The sequence below is a fragment of the Pholcus phalangioides genome, unplaced genomic scaffold, assembly GCF_987345545.1.
Source record: "Pholcus phalangioides strain wild (caught in Gottingen) unplaced genomic scaffold, Ppha-v1.0 ptg000014l_1, whole genome shotgun sequence".
In the NCBI taxonomy this organism is placed as follows: domain Eukaryota; kingdom Metazoa; phylum Arthropoda; class Arachnida; order Araneae; family Pholcidae; genus Pholcus; species Pholcus phalangioides.
In genome coordinates this window covers 1,696,965-1,720,218 of record NW_028301607.1, presented here as the reverse complement: position 1 = coordinate 1,720,218, position 23,254 = coordinate 1,696,965, and the positions used below count along the sequence as shown (strand labels likewise).

At 41.0% G+C, this 23,254-nt stretch overlaps 1 protein-coding gene across 1 annotated transcript; it reads right to left on the bottom strand.

The window, feature by feature from the left end:
- Positions 1–1,279: 1,279 nt before the first annotated feature.
- LOC149077903 (uncharacterized) lies at positions 1,280–9,352 on the bottom strand. Its single transcript, XM_089241417.1, has 4 exons — positions 9,255–9,352; positions 6,672–6,846; positions 4,146–4,310; positions 1,280–1,980 (listed from the first exon to the last, which is right to left on the bottom strand). The coding sequence occupies exons 2-4, from the start codon at positions 6,828–6,830 to the stop codon at positions 1,882–1,884; spliced, it is 423 nt and encodes a 140-aa protein (XP_089097543.1). The 5' UTR covers positions 6,831–6,846; positions 9,255–9,352; the 3' UTR covers positions 1,280–1,881.
- Positions 9,353–23,254: the final 13,902 nt, after the last annotated feature.

Below are 23,254 nucleotides of genomic sequence, written 5' to 3'. Positions count from 1 at the left end.
GGGACATTAAGATTCCAAATACGGGACACTGCCAACTATCGCCAAAAATGACGCCAAAACCAAACAAAATTGCCAAATATTGTTGAAATGACAGAAAAATCAAAATGGTGGGAAATGAACCATTACTGCAAATTGAAGTGGATTAAAATGAATTCCACGAAGAAAAACGTTCACCAAGATGAATGTCATGAAATAATTTATGAGTTGAAAAATAATGTCAATCTTTGACTTCAATAAAGAGTAAATATTCATGTAGGCTTCGTGTAAAATACGGGAAAAACCGGGACACTTTTGCCAAAAAGTCGGGACGACCAAAAAAACAGAAAATACCGGGACTGTCCCGGGAAATACGGGACGTATGGTCACCCTAGTTACACATATTATGAACCCTATTTACCGCAAGTAAAATATTTTCCACATCAAATGTAAAGCATCTTCATTACCATATTCATGTACCATGTACCATCATGACCAGCGGTCATGTACCATTAATCGCGTGACTATTAACTTGTTACATCTTACTCATCGTATGGTGACACTTTATCGCCATTTATTCATATTACATCATTTTATCGCATATAATTAGTTAGCATCAATTACCATGAATATATGATATTTATTAGTACCTGTGGCAGTGGCTGGTAACTCCCGTGATAAAGATGTACTTCCAGCCACATTTCTTTTCTAAAATTTTCGCCATCTTTGAGCCAACCATGGGCTTCAATGCACTACTACATTTAATCGGCAGAGCGATGATGGAGGGGGTATGAGCTGTATATGTCTCATCTACGGCACCCCGATATACGAGTGAAATTTCAAGATACACATCATAACTTGCGAAGACAATCCCTCCTCTTATGCCCCTCAAGTCTTCTCCTCACTTCTTTTGAAATCCTAAGCTGCGGTCTCCAGCCCTTATGTGCCACTGGGCGCTCGTGCAATTTTTCTCCCTGGTCATTGGGTTCAGCTGTCCATTTTTAGTCAAATGGCTTGTACGTTACATAGACTTGATAGCTGTCTTCGTAGGGAAAACGACGCGAGTGATTTGATACTTGCGAGCACGGGGCAAAGAGGCCACTACTATTAATCTTTGCTAATTTTTCCGACACAATCTTGTCTCTTGAGGTAACGGGGGTAAGTTGCTTTGCGTCAGTTCGGGGTTGTGAGCGGTTCTGTCTATCTATCCCTCCTTATGAATTTCAAAGTCCAATGACTTTGGTGCACCCTATATACATACCGTACAGAGATATATTGGAAATAAATGCACACAAAATACAGATTCGTATTTCTAGAACGCATACATTTATTCAACAAGTTTCCATACAAGTTATTTAAATGTGATATAAATATCAATCATCGCGCATGGCAACTGCAGCAAGCATCACAATGTACAGTGTCGTACCGAAATTCAAAGCATTCCTGTGGCATACATGCTAAAGAGTGTGTTTTTTTCTACAATATAATTGCAAACATGTATAACTTCATGCGAAAGCATAGTTTTCGTGCTGCAATTTTGATGAAAATGTGCTGGTATAAGTATAACGCTGAATATATATTTTTTTATATATTTATAATGACATACTTAAATAACGATAAGTGCGAGTACACATGTTCTACGGAACATACTGTACAAGAACACCATGAATAACAGGACCTGACGAAATAATATAAGAGACATCGTTATATATATTTACACACAATATAAGACACAAAGTGGTGGTATTCGACACCGAACCAGTGATTCCCATCGTCGTACAGGAAGAATACATAAATGCGCAATGAATCAGCTTTACGTGATCGATCGATAGGCTGACCATTTTATCGATAATACTTGCGATACATGGGTATTGAGTAACATGAGTTTTTTTTTCCGAATCGTCTCTAGCTGCACTCTTTGTAATCGATCTCGACGTATTCGTCTGTCTGGCATGCCGGTATATGACCTCCAAGCTTGGTGCAGCGTCCAGGAATGCGTTTCACCTGCAATGGGTTAAAGTACTACAGTGATCTATCACTTACGCGTCGGTGTAACGGAACAAGAAAAAATTTGGGGTAGGCCGTTTCATAATCACGTCCGCAAATTTTGGCGTGAATACGTTTTTTTTTTCTTTTTTGGGCCTACCTTTGCATGTTAGGTGCTGACATAATGAAATCGGTATCATCGGATTTGTCCTTGGAATATTTTCACAATTTTCGAAATTTATCTCAGCCTACATAATTCACGCGGAACTTGGCCACCTTTTTTCAGATGAAGTTTCATTCAGTGGCGTATTTATAAGGAGACGGTCATGTTGGGACCCTCTTAGCAGAGACAAACTTCAGGCTTTTACCGGAAAAACTAATAATTTTTCCGCCCCTTCGAAATACTCTTATACGTCGTATTATACGCATCCGTTCCTCCCTCAGCTCTCAATTTTCAAATTCGAAGCCATCACTTTACTGCTTATTCTTATAAATATGGTTTTAAATATACACACATTCATAACATAAATAAGATGCCGTAAAAATTTTAAATTGTATTTTTCAGACGTCATCACGACAATCTGTAACTCTGTGATCATTCGACAAGCTTATTGTGTTAATCACGTTAATTGTGTTGCGGAAACAATCAAAATGGTGATGCAACATGCTAATTAGTGTTTCGCTAAGTGGGCAATATTATAAATTCATAAAAATTGAAGGAAGTGGCATATTTGAATGTGATTTGGGTGGGGGGGGGGGTTTCTGTACAGAAAAGAAATTAGTTTAAATTTTCGTCGGTAGAGGGATTTAATAAAATCACGGATTTCTGGATATTTTTTCAATCTCTCCTGTGTCCGAAACGTTCGTAAAGCTTCAGACCGTTATTCTTGGGCTGAGGCGAAACAACTTCACCAGTGTAGTACTTCATCCACCAATGTCAACATCGCTACCCTATATAAGCTCTAGTAACAGGAAAATTCAGAGAAATGAGCTTTCAACCATACACACTGCATTTTAAAGGACTGATCTGCGCATTTCCAGTGATTAGCTTTCGTGCAGTGACCTCTATCAAGGGAAAAAAATTGACCAAATTTTGTTTTTCTGCGCTAAAAAAAAATTTCCCTTCTGCGAGAATAAATTTTTCGTAAATGTCATTCACACAAATATACAGATTCCTTCAATTTTTAGGGATTATAGAATTTCTATCATCTTCGAAAACGACAAATTATACGTTTGGTGAATTTGGCAGAATTATGAAGCGACGTAATCAATGCTTAAAGTGTTATGACTGCATAATTATATTAGTGAAATAAAAAACTGAACAGACCTCTCCATATTAGTTTTTCATAAGGGTGGTCGTCCATATGGTCGTCCATAGTATATACCCTGTATAAGGATTGACTTTCTACCACTTATATATACATATGTATCTAATACGCACACTCTGTAAATATATTCTACTGAGATATCGGCATGAGCTCTTTCTTAGAATATACGTGACTAAAGTCAACGTTATCGAGCATTGGAAAATAAATAAACATCTCAAAATACGAAATTGGCATGCAAATGCTATTTAGAAATGAGAGAGTAGCCGCTCGCCGTCCAGAAACTATAATAACTATCCAGTGAATGCGGAGAGCACACATCAATGTATAATGCAATTCCCCACGACAGCATGTCATACAAAGCGCAGTTAATAGCATTCCTCTACGGTATTACATTTATAACCCTACAAGTTCTCATCAAATGTAAAACAGTGGAATCGCTCCTACAACTATCCCTACCTATTAATGGGAACTTCCCGTTAGCAGACAACGGTTGTCCGCTTGTTTTTGCAGCATTTCAAAAGCACAATAGTAATTTAAGGGGAAAAAAACGATGTCACGTCTAAGATATTGGGGCACCTGTATGGCATACACCAGCAACTTTGCATTAAAGTTGAAACTCACATCGTCAGCAACAGAACCCATATAAAATCTTCTGTTCCCCAGGACCCGATTTTCACATGGGCAAGCACCCCCACCCCACACAAATTTTTTCTTGACCCCAGCCCCACCCCAGAACACGTTACAATCAGGCCGTGGATGACCCTTGTTAAATGTAACTTCTGTATATTTTTTTAGCAGGAATTACGAGCTAGATAACATAGAAAATACGTGAGAACACTGTCCAAATTTCCTCACCTCTCGCAATTCAACATGGCACTGGGTATCGGTGACTGGAGGTGGCGTGAACTGTTCCCAGTCTTCTTGCGTAAGACTCTGGCGAAGGCTCTCGACGTCCTCGTCGGTAACTTTCCCGAGAAATTTGCCAGGTGACTTGGATAGGTACCGGCGGATCGCGTGGTCCTGCAAACAATGAATTCGAAATATGTCATTAGTTTAATGCATAACTACTTGCGTAGCTCTGAAAGTGTTTAACAGAAAAATGCGTTCAAGGAAACAGATGTTTTCTGAGGTGAACTCTGAAAGAAAAGTCATCTTATCTCAGCAGGCCCCTCTTGCATACTGAGCAAGCATGCTATCATCTACACCACTGGAGACACGACCCTGCCTTCCTTGTTTCTCGCACTGTGGCGTGAGGAGCTGAAGTAGAGGCATTAGTGGCCTCTCTCTTAACTTCAGGGAATGGCCCCCAGGTGGGACGGTAGATATAAAGATGGACGACTTTTTTCTCAGCCCAAGATAATTCAGCTCCTCACGCCGCAGTGCGTGAAACAAGGAAGGTAGGGTCCTGTCTCCAGTGGCGTAGATGGTAGCGTGCTGGCTACATGCATGCTACACACGGTATGCAAGAGAGCCTGGGTTTGAGTCCCGATGTGGAGACAAGATTACTTTTCTTTCCGAGTTCACCTCAGCATAATATCCAGAAAATATCCGTTTCTTCGATATCTTGGGCTGAATGAATGAATTGGGCTTTCATTCATTGATATCTTGGGCTGAGAACAAAGCCGTCGACCCTTAGAAAATGCATTGCTATAAGAGATAGTTACAAAACTGAAACTAATTTTTTCCTGAAAGAATTCTAGAACTCAAAACGGATGGATCTAGTCTCCTAGGTTATATAGGAAGTCGTGCCTGCTGCCAAATGTAGAACCTCATATACTGCCCGCCCCCCCCCCAAAAGACAAGTCTGAGGGAAAACTGAAGGGCTTTAGCCAATGGGGACTCTGTTATAAACGTTTGCCCGTCCAAATCCGCACACCATTTTTTAACCAACAAAATATAAAAAAGTCTGCTTTTTATAATGATGTATCGGACCCTTACAGTACTTTAATCATCGGAAACGGAATCGTACTGTCGACCAGAACGAATTGTAACAATTCGTGGAGGGTAGGTGCTTGTTGTGTTCGATGTGGAACTGTATGTTCCCCTTTGAAGCTCTTGAGGAGTATTGAGGAAGAAGGAAGATTTAAATCTCAATGTTTTCCGGTGCTCCAGTCCCTGATAAAGTGAGAACCCAAATTCTTTCTTTGCCTTTATTTGACCGCTTCCAAAAAATTACTGGGTGCGGAACCAATACACTCTTCGGTAATAGAGTCCTTTTTTTTCTGGTATTAGGCCCTGAGCCCTGTTTGTCCCCCGTCAAGTTTTCTCAACATTTTCAAGGTACGGCTGAAAAACACTGACGGTACGTAATGTCGTAGGAATTTTTATTATTACATTTCAAAAATTTCAAAAAATTTATGTGTTTACACACAAAGCTTAGGCTGCTGCCCCTTACACCATACCGCCAGGGTGCACCGCACTTATTGCATCCTCGCTTAAGCTGCCCCCTTCCCCAAAACTTCAGAATGTTTGAACTCCCTGTCGTTCATCCTTAACAAGTAATACTTTCGCATCTGTAAATCTCAAGTTTTTTTTTTACGAAGTCTAAGGCTGGGTTCACATCAGACGACTGAAACGACTGACAGCGAACGTCAGTCGTTTCAGTCTGTAAAACGACGGTTAAGCTATGGCCACACCCGTGTCAAGGCTGGCCCGATGCATTCTATGGGAAAGTAGTGTGGCCGCTCCACCATTCGCAATGCTCGTCAAATAGGAGGCTGGTAAGTATTGGAAGGCTGGTCGAGTTCCTTTCAGCTTCCAACTAAAGTCAAAGGAACCACCTTCCTTCCCCCCCCCCCTCTTCCGATCGGTATGGCCACACACATTCGGCAAAGAACGCCAACAGTCGCAACAAGACGAGTGTTCTGGAAAAATCGGTTCTCTTGCTCTTGGAAAATATTCGCCAAGGAATATTGAACCAGGCAGCGCCACAGTTTAGTCAGCCTATGCCACTGCTGCTTCTTTGCCTCAAGGAAAGGACACTTTGGAAGCAAATATTTGCGAATGGCTATTAGCATTTACACGAGTGTGGACATGGCTTTAGACAAGACAGCTTTAGACACGCTTAATCGTTGTTATTCACGTTGATTTGTACGTCGCAACGCTCACCGATTAGTGAGATAAACCGAAACGTTGCGTTATTCAAATCTATAGGAACCAAAATTACTAGGCTTGTTTAAAGCGGTATTGCCTTGACGTGTCTAAACGGTGTGCTCTCAGCCGAATCCTTGACCACTGACGCTGACTCACGGCTCTTCAGTCTGAAATCTTGCTATGAGGCAGCCCATGAAGACTTACATACTTCGATGCTTTCAAAGATTATTGAAATCATTTGTTGAGATTTCTATTTCTCAAATGAATGCACGTTGCGTTGGAACTCACTTCTGGCATATTCCAATGAGCGCTTTTTCCAGTGGCAGATCCTTTGAAAGGGAATTCTGCTAGAGGTTTCGGTAAGCGAGGGACATCGTCCGCGGCGATCGCAACTGACATCATAGACAGCAGGACTGCGAAAAGTACATGAGGTGACGACACGTCCATTTCGTTTTTTTGTCTTCTGCAAGATCAAAATAAAACATATTAACATAGATATACAGGGTGATTCAGAAAAGATGGGGGGGGGGGAAACTTTAAGAGGTGATAGTAAACACCTATACAAACAATTATCATCAAAGAATGAATGCACGGTCTAACATGAAACGCAAACGCGCCAGCGCGTTTCAAAACAGCCGCTTTTTAAACGTTAAAACGGCATTCCTGTTGAAATTTATCGAGAGAAAAAGAATACCGTGAGTGAAAATGTAACCTGGGGAAGAAGGAAAGACCGTATGCATGTCTGCATCACAGTGAATAAAGGTCGCGGATGCCAGCACTGTGAAGTTATTCCAGCGTGCAGCCGTTCTAACAGTTGTAACGTTAGGGATAATGGCACACTTTAGTAGAACCAAAAAAGCAAACATGCATTTCATTTGCGGAGCTGCAATCGGAAGTACCACAGAGGCAGCACGAATGTACAGTGAGCGTTTTCCACACAGGCGGTTGCCCAATCCGAAAACATTTGCACGCTTGCATCGGCAGCTGTGCGAAACGGGATTCTTTCTTGCTTCCCGGGGTCTGGTGCATATTTGCATACAGTTTCTTCTTCTTCTTCCCCAGGTTACATGGGTGTTCTTTTTCCTCCCGATAAATTCCAACAGGAATGCCGTTTTAACGTTCACTCGGAGCGCGGCCGTTTCGAAACGCACTGGCACGCGTTTGCGCTTCATGTTAGACCCACGCATTCATTCTTTTATGGTAATTGTTTGTATTGGTGTGTACTATCACCTCTTAAAGTTTTTCCCTATCTTTTCTGAATCACCCTGTATAAATTAGTACATGTGTACACTGGTGAATAGAACGCGTATGTACACAGTGTGTGGTGGTGACAAGGATGAAGATGAGGAAATTTTTCAAAATTACAGAATTAAAACGAGGAAGTATGAGTCAAAATCGTAATACGACATAGTGCTGATATACAGTTTTCCTATCAGAATTCATATACAGTTGTCTCTACGTGGGTGACAAATCCCATCGAAAACATAAACAATTTTATGAACTTTTTCACGAAATTGCTTAGAGTGGATGTAATTCAGTGTTCTACAGAATGGAATAGTCCGGGAGAGCGGGGGGGGGGGGTAGAGAAGTTCTGTGCATAGCATAGGATCCTATAGGATGACTTTAGAGGAGCCACGAACCCCTGAGGTCGATTTTTCAAAAATGACTAAAAAAATACTTCATTCAATTCTATATCAAATGCAAAAAATTGCATGTCAATTGGTTTAATTTCAGTCAAAGAATGACGTAATGAATTATAATGTAAATGCATGCAAGAAAAAACATCTCGAATGCGATTTCCTCAGACTGCAGTTTTTGAGTGCACGTCTATATAAGTTTATAAAAAATTACACCGAAAATTCTATAATTTGCAGAAATTTTTATGCATCATGGCTATTCCCTGCGGAGAGTGCAAGCAGACCTACAACACTATGCTAACATAAACATGAAAATTCAATCATTTACATCTCTACTTCAGAAAATGGAAGACAGATGGCATCATGATCACGAAACATCACATACGTGAGGGCCACACAACACGCGTCCCGGCATGTGCCGATCCGTTAGAAATTCCTTAGAGGAATGTGTACGAGGTGCATGTATATAAGGTGAAGTATACAAATAAATACAAATACAACGCCACAACAGGCAAAATGCCCAACGAGGTGACTGAGAAAAAGATGCCCAGAACAAATATAGATGTCATATATTTCAAAAATACAGCAACTCAATTAAAAATGCAATTACAAACAATATATACACATGATAAAATGTTATACAATGCCCATAAAGAATACTTATGGTTGTCTTATTCTAAGAATGGATAGCCTCTCGATTTACCCCAACATGTTTATCGTATTTCTTTTTAAACGTGTCAATTGTGTTACAATCTACTACCTCCGGGGGTAAGCTATTCCATTTATTAACTACCCTATTAGAGAAAAATTCCCTGCGACATTGTCCTCACCAATCGATACTGGTGTCCCCTTGTAAAAGCAGTAATAGAAATGCTTATCAACGTCAAGTTCTTCCTTTCTATTCTCAAAATTTACACTCAGTTGGTTCGACGTGGGTGACGAATCTCATTGAGAGCAAGTAAAAGTTTATGAATTTTTACACAAAATTCAATTTCTTAGAACTGCACTGTATGAGAGAGAGATTGGCATCACGTTACTTTAGCAAATCGTTTACAAATGGATATGTTAAATCAATCTCAAACTCTTTTCTGCGGCGATTCAATCGTAACCGCAGTTGACAACACACAGGTTACGTCAAAAATGAATAATGCCACTTACGGCACAAGATTTTATAACGTGGAACAACGAAAAAAAAAACAAAAAACAAAAATAAGAAGAGGACAACTTGACTCACCTTATACTTGTTAGCGGTCTGTTCTGAGGACAGAGAGAGTTCGTTGTACTTTATCGAGATTGAGTGACGGCAACTGCATGGGTTCCCTCTTAAATACTGGCGAGTTCCAGTCGGCGATAAAGGCACGTTTCGTGGAAATTCCGCTAATATCCGGTATCGAAGCCCTTCAGGTTCGAGTCTGGGAAACGACCGAGAATGATACAAATTAACTAGAAACCATCGAGACGCATCCGTTTTAAATTCCTACGCGAAACAGAAAGAAACGGAAACGGAGTTTGTTTCATTCGGGAATCAAAAAAGAAAAGCTCGGCACAGAATGTTTCTTCCATTGAGAGCAAACAGCGTTAATGTCGAGTTGTGGGAAACATGATTATTTATTTCGAATGAAAAGGTCTAGACATAATTTAAATACAAATATTTATCCTTTACGCGTTAACCAGAAGCCGATTACGAAAGACAGCGAACCTTGCTGGAGCTTTATAACGTTATGCAAGTATTTATGGACTAATTGCTGCGATGCAATTGGACTTTCTCGAAATGAATTGGGGGTTTCTTTTTAAATTTCAGGGGGAAATTTTTTATTATGAAATATTTTTTCATGGTTTTGCTCGTAATAATTTGATGGCAATATCAGTTGTTATTTTTTATAGACATGCGGTATTTATTTTTGGCGTTACGGGTAGCAACGCTTTTTCGTGTTGGTGAATGCGGTGACGTTCCACTTATGTCTTTTCTCAAAATTAAATTAATCAGTTAATTAAAAATTAATTAATTAATTTTAATTTCGGAAAACTGCATTTGTTTTTAACTGTTGAATTTCAAATATAGTAATGAAATATGATCCTCAACAACATTTCTAAGGGGTTCCTGCATATATTCAAGTCTGCAGTTCCGGGCTTGTGAATGTCTCGTATAATGAGGTAATGAGGACAATAGTAATGGAGAAACAGCGCTCTTTAAGTCGAACTGTTTCTGCATGCCAATTATTTGATTCTCTGGAAAAATGTGTATAGTATAGTATACTATGATTCATTGGCGTACGCCAAGGGAGGGGGGGGGTGGGGTTCTAACCCCCTCAAGCCGAGATTATATTGTTATTTTGCAGGAAAAAACGTAATCCCCCCCCCCCCGAGAAGGAAAAGAAATTGAAACCCCCCCCCCCCCCCCCCCTTGAGAAAACTCTGCGTACGCCTATGCTATGATTCATGGTGATTTACCACCATGTTGTCCCTGATGAGATCCCCTTTTTTTGAAAAAATTATGATGAGTGACCTACATGCCTTTGGCTTTCTTTTCGGTATTCTGTTGTAGATGTCTGTTGTGATCCTGTTTAGTGTAAATATGAAATTAGAACCTATTGACACAAAACATACAAAACGGTAGGGGAAGGAATAAGGAAAAACAAACAGAATGGGAGGGGGAGAAATTCATATATTCATATTAGACCAAAGAAATCTCTATATGTGATCAACAGTTGATCAAACAATAGGTATAGTACAAGGTATGGTGGTTATTTTTATCCCAATGGTGTTTCTTTCTCTTTTTTACATAGATGTGAAGCATAGAAGCATAAGAGAGACAAAACAAAACTTGGTTAAACACTTGGCATACATTGATGTTTCTTCAGAATTTTGAGTTCATATTTTATTATTGTACATACATGCTGTATGTACAATATGCTGTAAGGTTTTGGATGCTGTAAGGTTTTGGAGACCATACCTACAGAGGGACATAGACTTGGTTGAAGGGGTGCAGAGAAGAGCTACGCGTGTCCTTATTGGCACGCAGGGCTTGAGTTATGAAGAAAGACTTCATTTTTTGAATATGTTTACATTGGATGAACGCAGGTGTCGAGGAGATATGATCGAAGTGTTCAAAATTTTCAATGGGATGGATAGGATGGACCATGAACTTTTAGTACACCGCCAATCGACTGCTTTTACAAGGGGACACCAGTATCGATTGGTGAGGGACAATGCAAGGTTATGGTGTCGCAGGGAATTTTTCTCCAATAGGGTTGTTAATAAATGGAATAGCTTACCCCCGGAGGTAGTAAATTGTAACACAATTGACACGTTTAAAAAGAAATACGATAAACATGTTGGGGTAAATCGAGAAGCTCTGTCCATTCTTAGAATACGACAACCATAAGTATTCTTTATGGGCATTGTATAATATTTTATCATGTGTATATATTGTTTGTAATTTGTGTTAATTGCATTTTTAATTGGGTTGCTGTATTTTTGAAACATATGACAACCATATTTTTATGGGTATCTTTTTATCAGCCGCCTCGTTGGGCATTTTGCCTGTTGTGGCGTTGTATTTGTATTTGTATTTGTATTTGTACATTTAGTCGCATTTATCCATACTTGATCGCATTTAATCATATCTAATCGCAATTACGTATTCATTGTATTTCTACGTTCCCTTTGATCATTCTTTGATCATTTTTGTCGCACCACGGTCATTTTCTGCACATGAGGGCTAATTAGACCGGGACCTACAATTTATTGCCGATTCCGAACGGCAGGCTTGTTTTTTATACTCGTCGAGAGGTTGGTGCGCTAACCCCTCGATGGGGGACTCCCTGCGGCAGCAATTTTTTGCTGCGGTCAAGTCACCGTTTTTTTTGTTGTACCCCCTGTGTCAGGAAAGTTTTCTGACAAGGACGAACCGGGTATCGAACTCGCGACACCTCTTTGGTACTTTAGGCGAGTATCTTATCGACCGGGCTACCGCGCCCTCTATGTTCCCCTTGGAATTATTCTGTCCACGAGTCCCTTTCTTTCTTTCAAACCGAGCACAAGTCAGGTCTCTCGCCATGGGCAATTTACTACCTAGTGAGTTGTACCGGAAGTGCAAGTGTGTGTACCTAACAGTCTGAGTGCGTATCTAGTGCTGTGTATGATTTTTAGTGCTGCCATCTATATTTCAGTAGTGAAGTGTAATGACTGAATATTTGTACTGTTTGTAGGCCTGTTGCTCTCTGTGGCGAGACTTTTTAATGGGGAGATCGGCTCGCATCGCCTGGAAATTGTGAACCACAAAAAAACCAACTTCAGCCTACCACCATTGTAGCGACAGTGGGGCTCGAACTCGGTCCCCGCGATAGCAAGCACCAACAAGAAAGAAACACACATTCTTTCTGATTCCCTTTCTTCATTACATGCTGTTTTAGATCCTTTTTCACGCTACATAATGGCTAGGAAAATTAGAGCCCTATTACCGCCAAATAGAAATATCCATACCTCGTAGATCAGAGCGCACAGAGGAAATGTTGGGAATGAAGCAGCCGATCTGTTAGCAAAAACAGCGACCGAAAAAGACCAGTAACAGATTTCTCTATCCTAGTCCCGAAGTGTTGGGCGATGAAGAAATTGCGAAATGATCTGTTACAGAAATGGCAATCACGGTGGTCAAATGACACGAAAACAGATCGTGACATGTATGAAGTACTTCCGCAAGTTAAATGCTCTAGTTATGGCTGGTCTGGTTATAGCTGTAAATGTGGAGGTGAAGGAACCGTCGTTCACTATGGCACAGCATGCGAGTATACCAAAGACTTTCATTTTGGCTCTACTACGCCACAGAATTACACCACTTGGAAGCTACAGTTACTGCGAAAACACTCCAGAATGGAAAGAATTAAGCGCCTTATTAGATGCGTCATTTCAAACGAAGACAGAATCGCAGTCACGAAACTGTTCCAAAATAAGAATGTTTCAATTCCTTCACAACCCCTCATCGGACTCAGATTCAGACCACGATTCCCCAAGTATGAGATATTCCACAGTTTTCTCACAATGTCTTTGCGTGCAGCTTCTGACAGACAATGAAGTTCCTTGATTCCCGTTGCTGTTCATAATGCTGTCGCTATACTACGTCTCTATTTTTGTAGCAATAAGTACTACGTCATATTTTTTTGTGTCTTTTATACCTTCCGTTCTATCGCATTGGCAAAATGTAATGTCTTCAGCATCATGTCAATTTCTGTAGTATCATATACCATAGTATTCTCTGCATTTTTGGCACCAAGTTTCGTCACATGTATATGTCATATTTTCATAAGCTTCCTGTAATTCTGTTACAGATTTTAATTCAATGCACTTGTGCAGCGTTTTGTTCGGCATCACTGCATCATGTAATACCTTATATAATTTCCGCTTCTATATTTCTTTGCATCTACTTGTTACATGCACAGTGCTTTTCTACATGTCATTTTTCCCCAGTCGTATTTTGTTGCCCTTTGCCCCGGAATAGCGTTTTTAGAGAGAGATAGATGGCGTTTTCTCAGCCCAAGATATCAAAAAAACATTTTATTTTCTGGATATTATGCTGAGGTGAACTCGAAAAAGTCATCCTGTCTCCGCGGAACTCGAACCCAGGCCCTCTTGCATACCAAGGAAGGCAGGGTCGTGTCTCCGGTTGTGTAGATGGTATCATGCTTGCCTGGAATGCAAGAGATCCTGGATTCGAGTCCCGGCGGAGACAGGATGGCTTTTCTTTCTGAGTTCACCTCAGCATAATATCCAGAAAATAAAATGTTTCCTTACTAGCGTTTTTGTTCTGCATTTGTGTCTTTCTGTTTGTTGCATACGGTATTGTGTATATACATATATCTGTCGAAAGTTCTTCGAGGCCTGCTGGCGACGTGCGTATCTCTGCAATCATCTGCCCACTGCGACCTCAATTTTGTGTCTGCTTGGGAACTAGGGGTCTTTCGATGCTTGGTGCTCCGGGCGTCGCATCGCTCTTTCACTATGGTCCAAGCCCTCTGGGTGACCAGCTTATATCCCCCCCCCCATGGGGACGGGACGTCATGGTCGGTTTCGGGTACCCGCGATACGAGTCAGTCACTATGACCACTTGGCCACCACAGCGGCATTCACGAGTCCTGGTTGGCCTGTGTAATTATGCTGATTTTCTTTTTTAAAAAAAGAGCCCTTTAGGATGTCAGGTGAACCTACGTATTCACCCACTTAACCGTTATGGCAAACCGCACTACTGCTATATGAATCACCAAATCACCATAGTAATGATGAAGGGCGTTTAATGGGTTTTAGCTACCCATCGGAACCCCGGAATCACCAATTATCATTGTTTTCAGTTACGATCGCGCGATGTCATAAAACTAAATATTCTATTTGTAGAAAGCTACATTTTCAAGTGAAATATTATCTGAATGTTTCGGGCGTTTCATTAATGACAATGAAACGCCCGACAATGACGCATAACTCGGTATATCGCCATGAAAAGTCGAAATACAGGGTGTCTGGGGCTAAACGTATCCAAAAATAATGCTTAAAACTTTATTCGAGTGCGCTGCTCTCACAAGCTGCATGAGTTTCTCGTATTTCTCAAATAAGGACATTTCATATTTTGAGTGAAACATTCCAAGCCTTTCAGTGACAGTTCCTCGGTCAAGAAGTGGATGATAAATGCTGCAGAAAATGCCTGTCTTAACCCTCTATTCGGTAGCGTTGCTCTTAAGCAAACATCAGTTTCCTCATATTTTTCAATTAAAGGCATTGTATATTTTGGGCTGGTTTCGGCATTGATGCTTCTAAGCAACTCCTAAGCATTCGATTTTTACTTGTGAGCTGTTCATGAAATTTCTATAATTACCAGCAGAATACTTATAATTACGTATTAACCAAGTAACGATTACGAACCTTGGTGGAGAGCTATGTAACGCCACACCAATATTTGTCGAATAATTGTTTTGACACAATTGGACTCTCGAAACAAATTGAGACTTTCAATTTGCAGGGGGAAAATGCATATATATTTTAATGAAATATTTCTATGGTTTTGCTCATAGTAATTTTATGGCCATGTTCATATCAGTTGCTATTAATTTTTTAAAAACATATGAATTTTTTTTTGCTTAGAGGCCGTTCAAGTATTACATAAGCAAATTTTTAGCCATTTTTGACCCCCTTCTCCCCCTTGTCAGCAAAATTTCGTCAGCACTGCCCCCTACCTCCTAACACATATTGGTGGGATCAGAAACGTACGCGGGAGGAGGGGGCATAGGGGGCTCGTGCGCCTCCCCCCCCCCAGACGAAAAAAAAATATTTTTTAACGTAAAAAATTAAAATTTCGAAAGAAATACCTTTTTATATGTTATTATAATCGATTTCTGTCAATTTATTAACTCAAAATTTATCTTTAAGAAATTCATTGCAACCCACTCTTTAAGCCATATATGGTAAACACTTGACCCGCGGACCAAATGTTGCCCCTGAAGGTTATGTGATGTGGCTTGCCCCTCAAACCCACTTTTTTTAAATGAACTAAGTTCCACATTTTCAGATCGCTTAGATGACCAATGGCTCAATTCCAGAGCATTTAAGAGGCCCGTGGCATTCAGATCACTGAAGTAGGCCCGTGGCGCATTCAAAGATCGCTTAAGTAACCCGCGACAGTTCCAGAACATTTAAACGATTCGTGGCACATTTAGAGATCCCTTGAGTGACATGTGGCACAATTTTAGAGTACTTAACCGGCCCCCCGGTGGGGTTCTACATCACTCAAGTTACCCGCGGAACATTCTCAGATAACTTAAGTGAACTGTGGCAGATTTCCGGATCACTTGAGTGATGCGTTGCACAGTTCCAGAGTACTTAAGCCTCTCGGAAACATTTCCAGAGCACTTGAAGGATCCGTGAAACATTTATAGATCGCTGAAGTGGATCTGTGAGGGATTTATCATTAGGGAGAATTTTAGTTCAGGTGACCACAAACTAGCGAAAGGTTTTTCTCGTATTTGGCACACACCGAGTAAGATGCCATCAAGAATATTTGATATTTTCATAAAGGGTGGTTGATTACATAAGCATCATCCAACCCCCCCCCCTCTCCCCCTTGTCATCAAAAGTCAGCAAATCGGAACCCCCCCCCCCATCGATGCTGACGTAATACTTGAATGACCCCTTATGCATAATACCCAAGCGTCGTCCATGACATGATGAATCGTACTAAATTCATTACATTTGCCGGTTATTATATGTATAATCGCCATTTCGTATTGGTAAGTAGAATGAATCGGTCTGATTTCCGTGATAACATTTTATTATTCAGATGACCGTACTGTGAGCCAGAATCTGAATGAAATATAATGAACTCTGATTCAGCGAATTTTTCCGAACATCGTTGAAATAACTCTTATAATTAGCGATCATATTTGACGAATTCTGAAACTTGACCTCGATATAACAAACTCCTATTTGACAAATTTTAAGATATATGTGCAATAAATCTTTTTTCCCAACGTTAGGTATAAATGTAAAAAACAGACGAACATTCCCTGGATGTAATCAGCTCTAATCTCAACAATTTCTTGAGAAAACGTCATCAACATGGAAACAAAAGTGACGAAAAATTCGTCGTTGTATCCGAGGTGGTTGCATTTTATCGACGCTATAAGCAATGTTTGTCAACATTATTCTTTATGGGAATGAGTACGAACCGTCAATTATAGGGCATTACAGCCGAAGTCGTTATAACCGAGTTTGACTGTACGTTAACAGTCACGCATATGTACACAACACGTTCGGATTGCACAAATTCCTTAGAAATTTCCCACAGGAATGTTTAAGAGATACATGTGCGGTTAAGTAGTACGATAAAACTCCTCTTAACGGACACTGCACTGATGGAGTCATCCCTCTTCTACGGGCAAATAATATTTTCCCCCGGTGTAATAAAAGTATGCCATTGAAGCCCTTAATAAACGGTCACCAATTTTTTACGGACGAATTTTTGTTTTTTCGTCCCACCGGTGACCGCAAAAGAGAGGTTTTACTGTACTTAATAATATCATTAATTGCACTAGTAAACAAATTAATACTTTCCAAGTCTGTTAAGCTAAGCAAATGGGTGGCTTTAATTAGTGGGCGGCTTTCCTTGGCTCAGCGTGGAGTCACTTCGGTTATAACTGGAAAAACCGCGAAACGCCCAGACTGACGCAAAAATCAACGTAAGCACTTCAGCCCCCTTCCCCCGGGAGGGGAAACCAGGTATCTCAGGTAAAACCAGAATTTATGGATATACCAAAGATTACATGTAATGAAAATTATGTAAATCGAAGAAAACCAACTTCATATGACCATCACTGTGGTGACGATAGAGTTCGAACCCGGGTTCTCGCATTCGACCACCACAGCGGCAACTAAGTTTGGCTGTAGTTGTCTTGAATGAAACGCTTTCTGCTCAGCTCTGCGAACCCTTGGTCCACCTCCTCAAAACCCGGCACCATTGGCACAGTGGCTCGAAACAACGAGCCAGTGATACCATTGCCACGACGATGTTGAGTGTAAGTGGCTGAGCAACTGACCTCCAAATGCAGAGAGGACGAACGCAAAGGGTTCGTTCACTCAAACTGCCGGGGGTCACGATGCTCGGTACCTCTATGGTCCACAGAACTAAGCCAAACTAACAGGGGGAGAAAAGAGCAACGAACCACAAAAACATCAAACGGGGGCATTGGGAACCCTTCCCAGAGCTACCTAACAGTGTCAATGCCCACGACCGAAGCCCTAAAATCTGTGATTCTTACCTAATTCTAGATTAGGCCTCATACAGAGGCCTTCCTTCGAGGCCAGACGCAAACGCGTCTTACCAGATTGGAATCTCCAACGCGAATGATTTTCAACAGACGTTTCAACACCTACAAAATGTATTTTTAAGCATGTCATTGCTCAATAATGAGCGAGAAAGTAATTCATCTGTTGAAGCACATTGTTGTTAACTATGGTAGGAGTGAATCGGCCAGCACAGTGGTGCACAAAACTGGAGTCGCGTCGAGGGGGGGGATCGCGAGTGATTTTCCAAAATAAAAACTTCCAAATAAGAAATTCATTTTTATTTAAAAATGTGTCAAAACACTAAAGAATGCCTTTATCCAGTTCAACTAATTACCATGTATCGTACAATGTAATTTTTTCAAATTCTACTGGTACAATAACCAATATATCGGCCTTGTCATGCCAGAATGTGCAATGTCCTTGCAAAATAAAAAGAACGTGAGAAATGACATTTCAATGGTTACTATACCCATGTCTACTCTATGGAGGCTATTTTCCTAAGATGTTTTGTAACGTGTGTTTCAAAAAGGGATACACATCCGCGTTTCAGGCACAACTTAGATCAGGGGGTGGCCAACTTCTTTCTGTTCGCGGACCAACATAATGGTCAGCTGTAGCGTCGCGGGCCGCATCAGTGGTGCAGCTTCGGTGTATAAGCCGCTCCATTATATTAATTAGTTAGTTATTAAATTAATTTCGTCACTTGAAATAAGTTTGTAAGCAGTTTGTGTTAATCAAGGAATCTGCTGTTGGAACCGATAGTTCAAATAATGATCACACAAATTTAAATTTTTCACTGTACTTTTTACCTTGTCGCGGGCCGCACAAAATCACTTCACGGGACGCATGTGTCTCGCGGGCCAACTGTTGGTCACCCTTGACTTAGATAGTATAGATAGTAAAACAGGATATCCAAACAGCTGATAAAAAAAAGGGAATTGTAGGGAATTGAAGGGAAAAAGGGAAAGAATTTGTACATTCGTGCTTCTGTCATGCGGTGGACAATATCCAGTTAGTATTTTTACATGCTCACTTCAGAGAGAATCACCCGATTTCTCAAAATTGCATATCTCTTAAAAATTAAAAACACAGAATAAAATGATAAGTGATATGTGAATATACTGGGGGAAAATGTGTCTAGTTTTACGAAAAAAATATGTTAATGGTCGATTTTCAAGGGTAGAATCATTTTGAAATCGGATGATTCTTATCACCCTGTATATGAAAATCAAGGAGCATACACCTTGCTACCCCCTTCCATGTTGCATAAAGAACGCTAAGTGCATCAAAAAACAAAGTAAATATTTATATGATATTTTAAAAAAAAAGTTGAATATATCAATTTTGAATTGAAATCAATATCGGATAAAGTTTTTGGTCAAAAGGGGGTCGCACTCCAAAAAGTTTTCGTACCACTGGGTTAGCACACCATTTCAGCCCTTAGCTTGCATCGTTTATGCACCAGGATGAAGTAATTAGACAGGGATCGGTTATACAGTCGAATCCCGTTATAACGAACTCGAAAAGACTCGGAGAAATCACTTCGTTATAATTAAAAAATTTCGTTATAAAGGAATTCCAGGTGTTTGCATTTTGCCTATGTGAACTTCTGTTAGCCCGTTCGGGTTTGAGACCGTTCTCGCAAGTACGTAAGCAAATACCGTTCCCTGATTTCAATTGCGTTGAGTTGTGTTTATAAAGTATATAACCCAGGCAAAGTTTACACAAAGTAGTCATACACGAGATGCTGGAAGTTAATTAGTTTATTTACACTGTAGTTAATTGAATTAATGCAAATGGTATTTGTCATATTACCATCCTTATTAAAAATATTAATACATATTCCATTCAAAGATACTTAACAAAATCTTCGATTGGCCCCCAAAACAATTAAGCTCTTGACCCTGAACATTATATGACCCGTAGTTTTCCATTACACCTCAGTTCACCCCCAAAACAATTAATTACTAGTACCTACACTATATGTCACATATGGGAGAGAGAGTATAATCCATGCATCACTCACCAAGTTGCAGAGAGAGACCCTTCTCCAGTCTTTAGCTTTAGCCCCTTAGACACTCATCGCAGCCAAGAAACCGATTCCTGTGATTACAACTCTAGTCTTCACAAATCATCTCTTTTTCAGTCTAGTTTCGTTACTCCTTTCTCTCTAACTCTCCAATTCTCAATTCCCCGTATCCAGATTTTCTCATCCCTTTAGGATTTCATTTCGGACGTCCCCCGTCCCTTGGAAAACTCCACCCATTTAATTTGATTTGATATATTACCCATCATCTCTAAGTTTCTATTCGTTTATTGAAGGTTTATTCATAAGATTGGCCACTGCCGATCCATCCCTAATTTCTTTGTCCAAGCGATTCTCCCTTCAGGACCCCGAGAACCCCAACGGCCATGGCCTAACCTTTAACCTAGATTGAAGCTTCCCATGACTAACACTCGGCATTTTAGATCCTCTGTTATACTTTAATTGCACCCCCTAAATAAAGGGATTCTACTTCTACTTAAATGGCCGTCATCTATTCTCAATCTTGAAATTTGCCTATTCATTCGTTGGTCCCCTTTATTTTCTACGATTCCCCGCTTTTTCTCCAAGAAAACACTCCTCGAACGATCCCTTTTGCCAAGGGCACCCCTGAAGTACAACCGACCAGATGCTTTGTGACGGTAACTAAAAGATTCCCTAATGAATGGCGATTGCCCCATCTACTTACATCGGCCTGTGATTGTATTTCATTTAATTGGCACTATGTTCCCACCGCTTGGACAAAGCTTCTTCCATCGACATGACGCCACTTACTTTAAACCCTCAAGAAACATGTCTACCATCCATAAACAACCATTCTTATTTACGTTCCTATTGTTCAATTATTTGTTTGCTGTACATATAGTAGATCGGTTACTGTCGCCTGCTATCGGCGCCTGACCTACAGTTCTAAATAGTTAAATCCAAAAATCAAATTTAAAATACTCCAAACTATCAATTTAAATATATCTGAAAATACTAATTTTAAATATTCCCTCTATTCTCTATTCCTATTTAACTAGCACGAGCTAGTTAACACTTATTTGGGGGATTAGAAAAGCGTTCGTTTCACTGTTTTGATCATTTACGCTTTTACATATGCTCTATGTCATTTTTTTTTTTTGGACATCCACGTGCTTTCACACTATCTACATCAATCTTTTGGTCATTCGCATGCTTACACACACCTGTTCCGGACTCTGCCACGAAGCTGGTCTGGAAGAGATCTCGGCAACGGGATAAGTTCAGTGGCAATGTTCTGGCGTTCATTCATCCATTCATTGCTTACACACACACACACATTCTAGGTCACTCACTGACCTAGTTCCCTCACATGCTTGCGCACTGTTTTGGTCACTCACATCTAACGTCAGTCTGCAGAAGTTAAAAATCATCGTCTCGGCAGAACAGGAACAAGATAGAAGCAAGCTGTAGTGAGTAGGCTTAGTTTCTTCAAGCGATTTCCTCATACGCTGCGGATCGGTGTAATCGGGAAATTCGACCGAGCGAAAGAACCGTTTTCGGAGTATGCCGAGCGGTTGTACCAGTATTTTATTGCGAATGAAGTTACGGATGACGTCCGCAGGCGTGCTATATTCCTATCGCTGGTGGGTGCGCCGACGTATTGCTTGATAAGAAGTATGGTGTCCTCAGCCTTTCCCACGGAACGAACGCTAGCAGAATTGATAGACGTTCTCAGAAATCATTTTGAACCGGCTCCGTCGGAGATCGCAGAGTGGTTCAAATTCAACTGTCGCTGTAGGAAACCGGGAGAATCTGTGCCAACCTTTACAGCCGAACTTCGAACTCTAGCCAGGTTTTGCTATTATGGGCATACCTTAGCAGAAATGCTACGAGATCGGCTCGTGTGTGGGATAAATGATGACGCTATTCAGAGAAGGCTGTTGGCGGAGAGAGATCAGGCTTTCGATCGGGCGTCAGAGATCACGATGTCGATGGAAGCGGCCTCGAAAAACGCCTCTAACCTGCGTGGTGACAACGCGTCTCCAGCGGAAGTGCTGTTTGTAAAGCAGCCGCAAGCGACGCAGCAACGGAAGAGTTCCAAAGGTGATCACTCGTCACAAGCCAAGGTTATGTTTTCCTGCTATGCTTGTGGTGCAAGTGGACACAAGTTCTCAACTTGCAAGTTTGCCAAGAGTACGTGCCATTCGTGCGGGAAGACGGGACACTTGGCCAGAGTATGCAAGTCAGTGAAGAACAGGTGGAGTGTTGGAGTCAAAGGCCAAGGACGTTGTGCGAACAGAGTGAATCAAGTCGACCAGCTGGATAACTCGTCTTCTGCGTCCGATGTGTTGATGTTGAACTCGATGTCGGATTTTCCACCACCTCGTACCGTGCAAGTCGTGATTCAAGGGCTACCTATGGTAATGCAGGTGGACACGGGAGCACCTTTTTCGGTGATGCCTTATTCGATGTTCAAGAAGCACCGATGTCGATTTCCACCTTTGAAAGACACTCGTATAAAGCTCAGATCTTTTACAAGGCATAGTCTGAAGATAGTGGGAGCGATGGATGTTTCTGTGAAGTACGAATCCAAATGTTAAATGCTTCCGATCCTGGTGGTGGATCAGTGTTTCGTGATCTTGATGGGACGAAACTGGATCCGCGAACTAGGGGTGTTCAGCACTATTGATCCGGCTGGCTCTACAAACACGATCCAGGTTGACGTGAAATCTTCGTCACGGTACTTGCGGGCCGTCTTGGATGAACATCAAGAACTGTTTTCGGGAGACCTCGGGAAGCTGAAAAATGTGAAAGTTCGTCTGAAAAGAAAAAACTGTGCTTCACCAAAATTCTTCAAAGTTGGCCCGTACCTTACGCTTATAAGAAGAAGGTAGAAGAAGAAATAAGTAGAGACTTTTGGATTTAGGCGTTTTGGAACGAGTGTCGTCATCGGAATGGGCGACACCTGTAGTACCAGTCCTGAAGGCGAACGGTAGGATTCGCCTGTGTGGTGACTTTAAGCACACCGCCAACGTTGCTACAGCGAGCCCTTGAATCTCGAGAGGTATCCATTGAGGATTTGTTCGCTCGTCTTTCAGGGGGAGTGACTTTTTCAAAGATCGACTTATCGGATGCGTACTGTCAATTGGAATTAGATGAAGCTTCCAGGGACTTACTAGTGATTAACACTCATAGAGGTTTGTTCAGGTACACGAGACTGCCTTTTGGGGTAGCGTCAGCTCCATCAATTTTTCAGAGAGAAATGGACAAGCTCTTGCAAGAGCATGAAAATGCGTTGCGCTACCTAGACGACTTGCTGATAACAGGCAGCTCTGTTTCGGATCATTTAAAGAATTTGAGAAAAGTGTTGTGTACTTTGCAGGAAGCTGGTATCAAGTTGC

Excerpts from the sequence above, each read along its gene's own strand:
- LOC149077903 (XM_089241417.1), bottom strand. The coding sequence starts at position 6,830 with ATGGACGTGTCGTCACCTCATGTACTTTTCGCAGTCCTGCTGTCTATG. Across the intron at positions 4,311-6,671 it reads CTCATTGGAATATGCCAGAA|GACCACGCGATCCGCCGGTA; the intron begins GTGAGTTCCAAC and ends CATTGTTTGCAG. Across the intron at positions 1,981-4,145 it reads GCCATGTTGAATTGCGAGAG|GTGAAACGCATTCCTGGACG; the intron begins GTGAGGAAATTT and ends AACCCATTGCAG.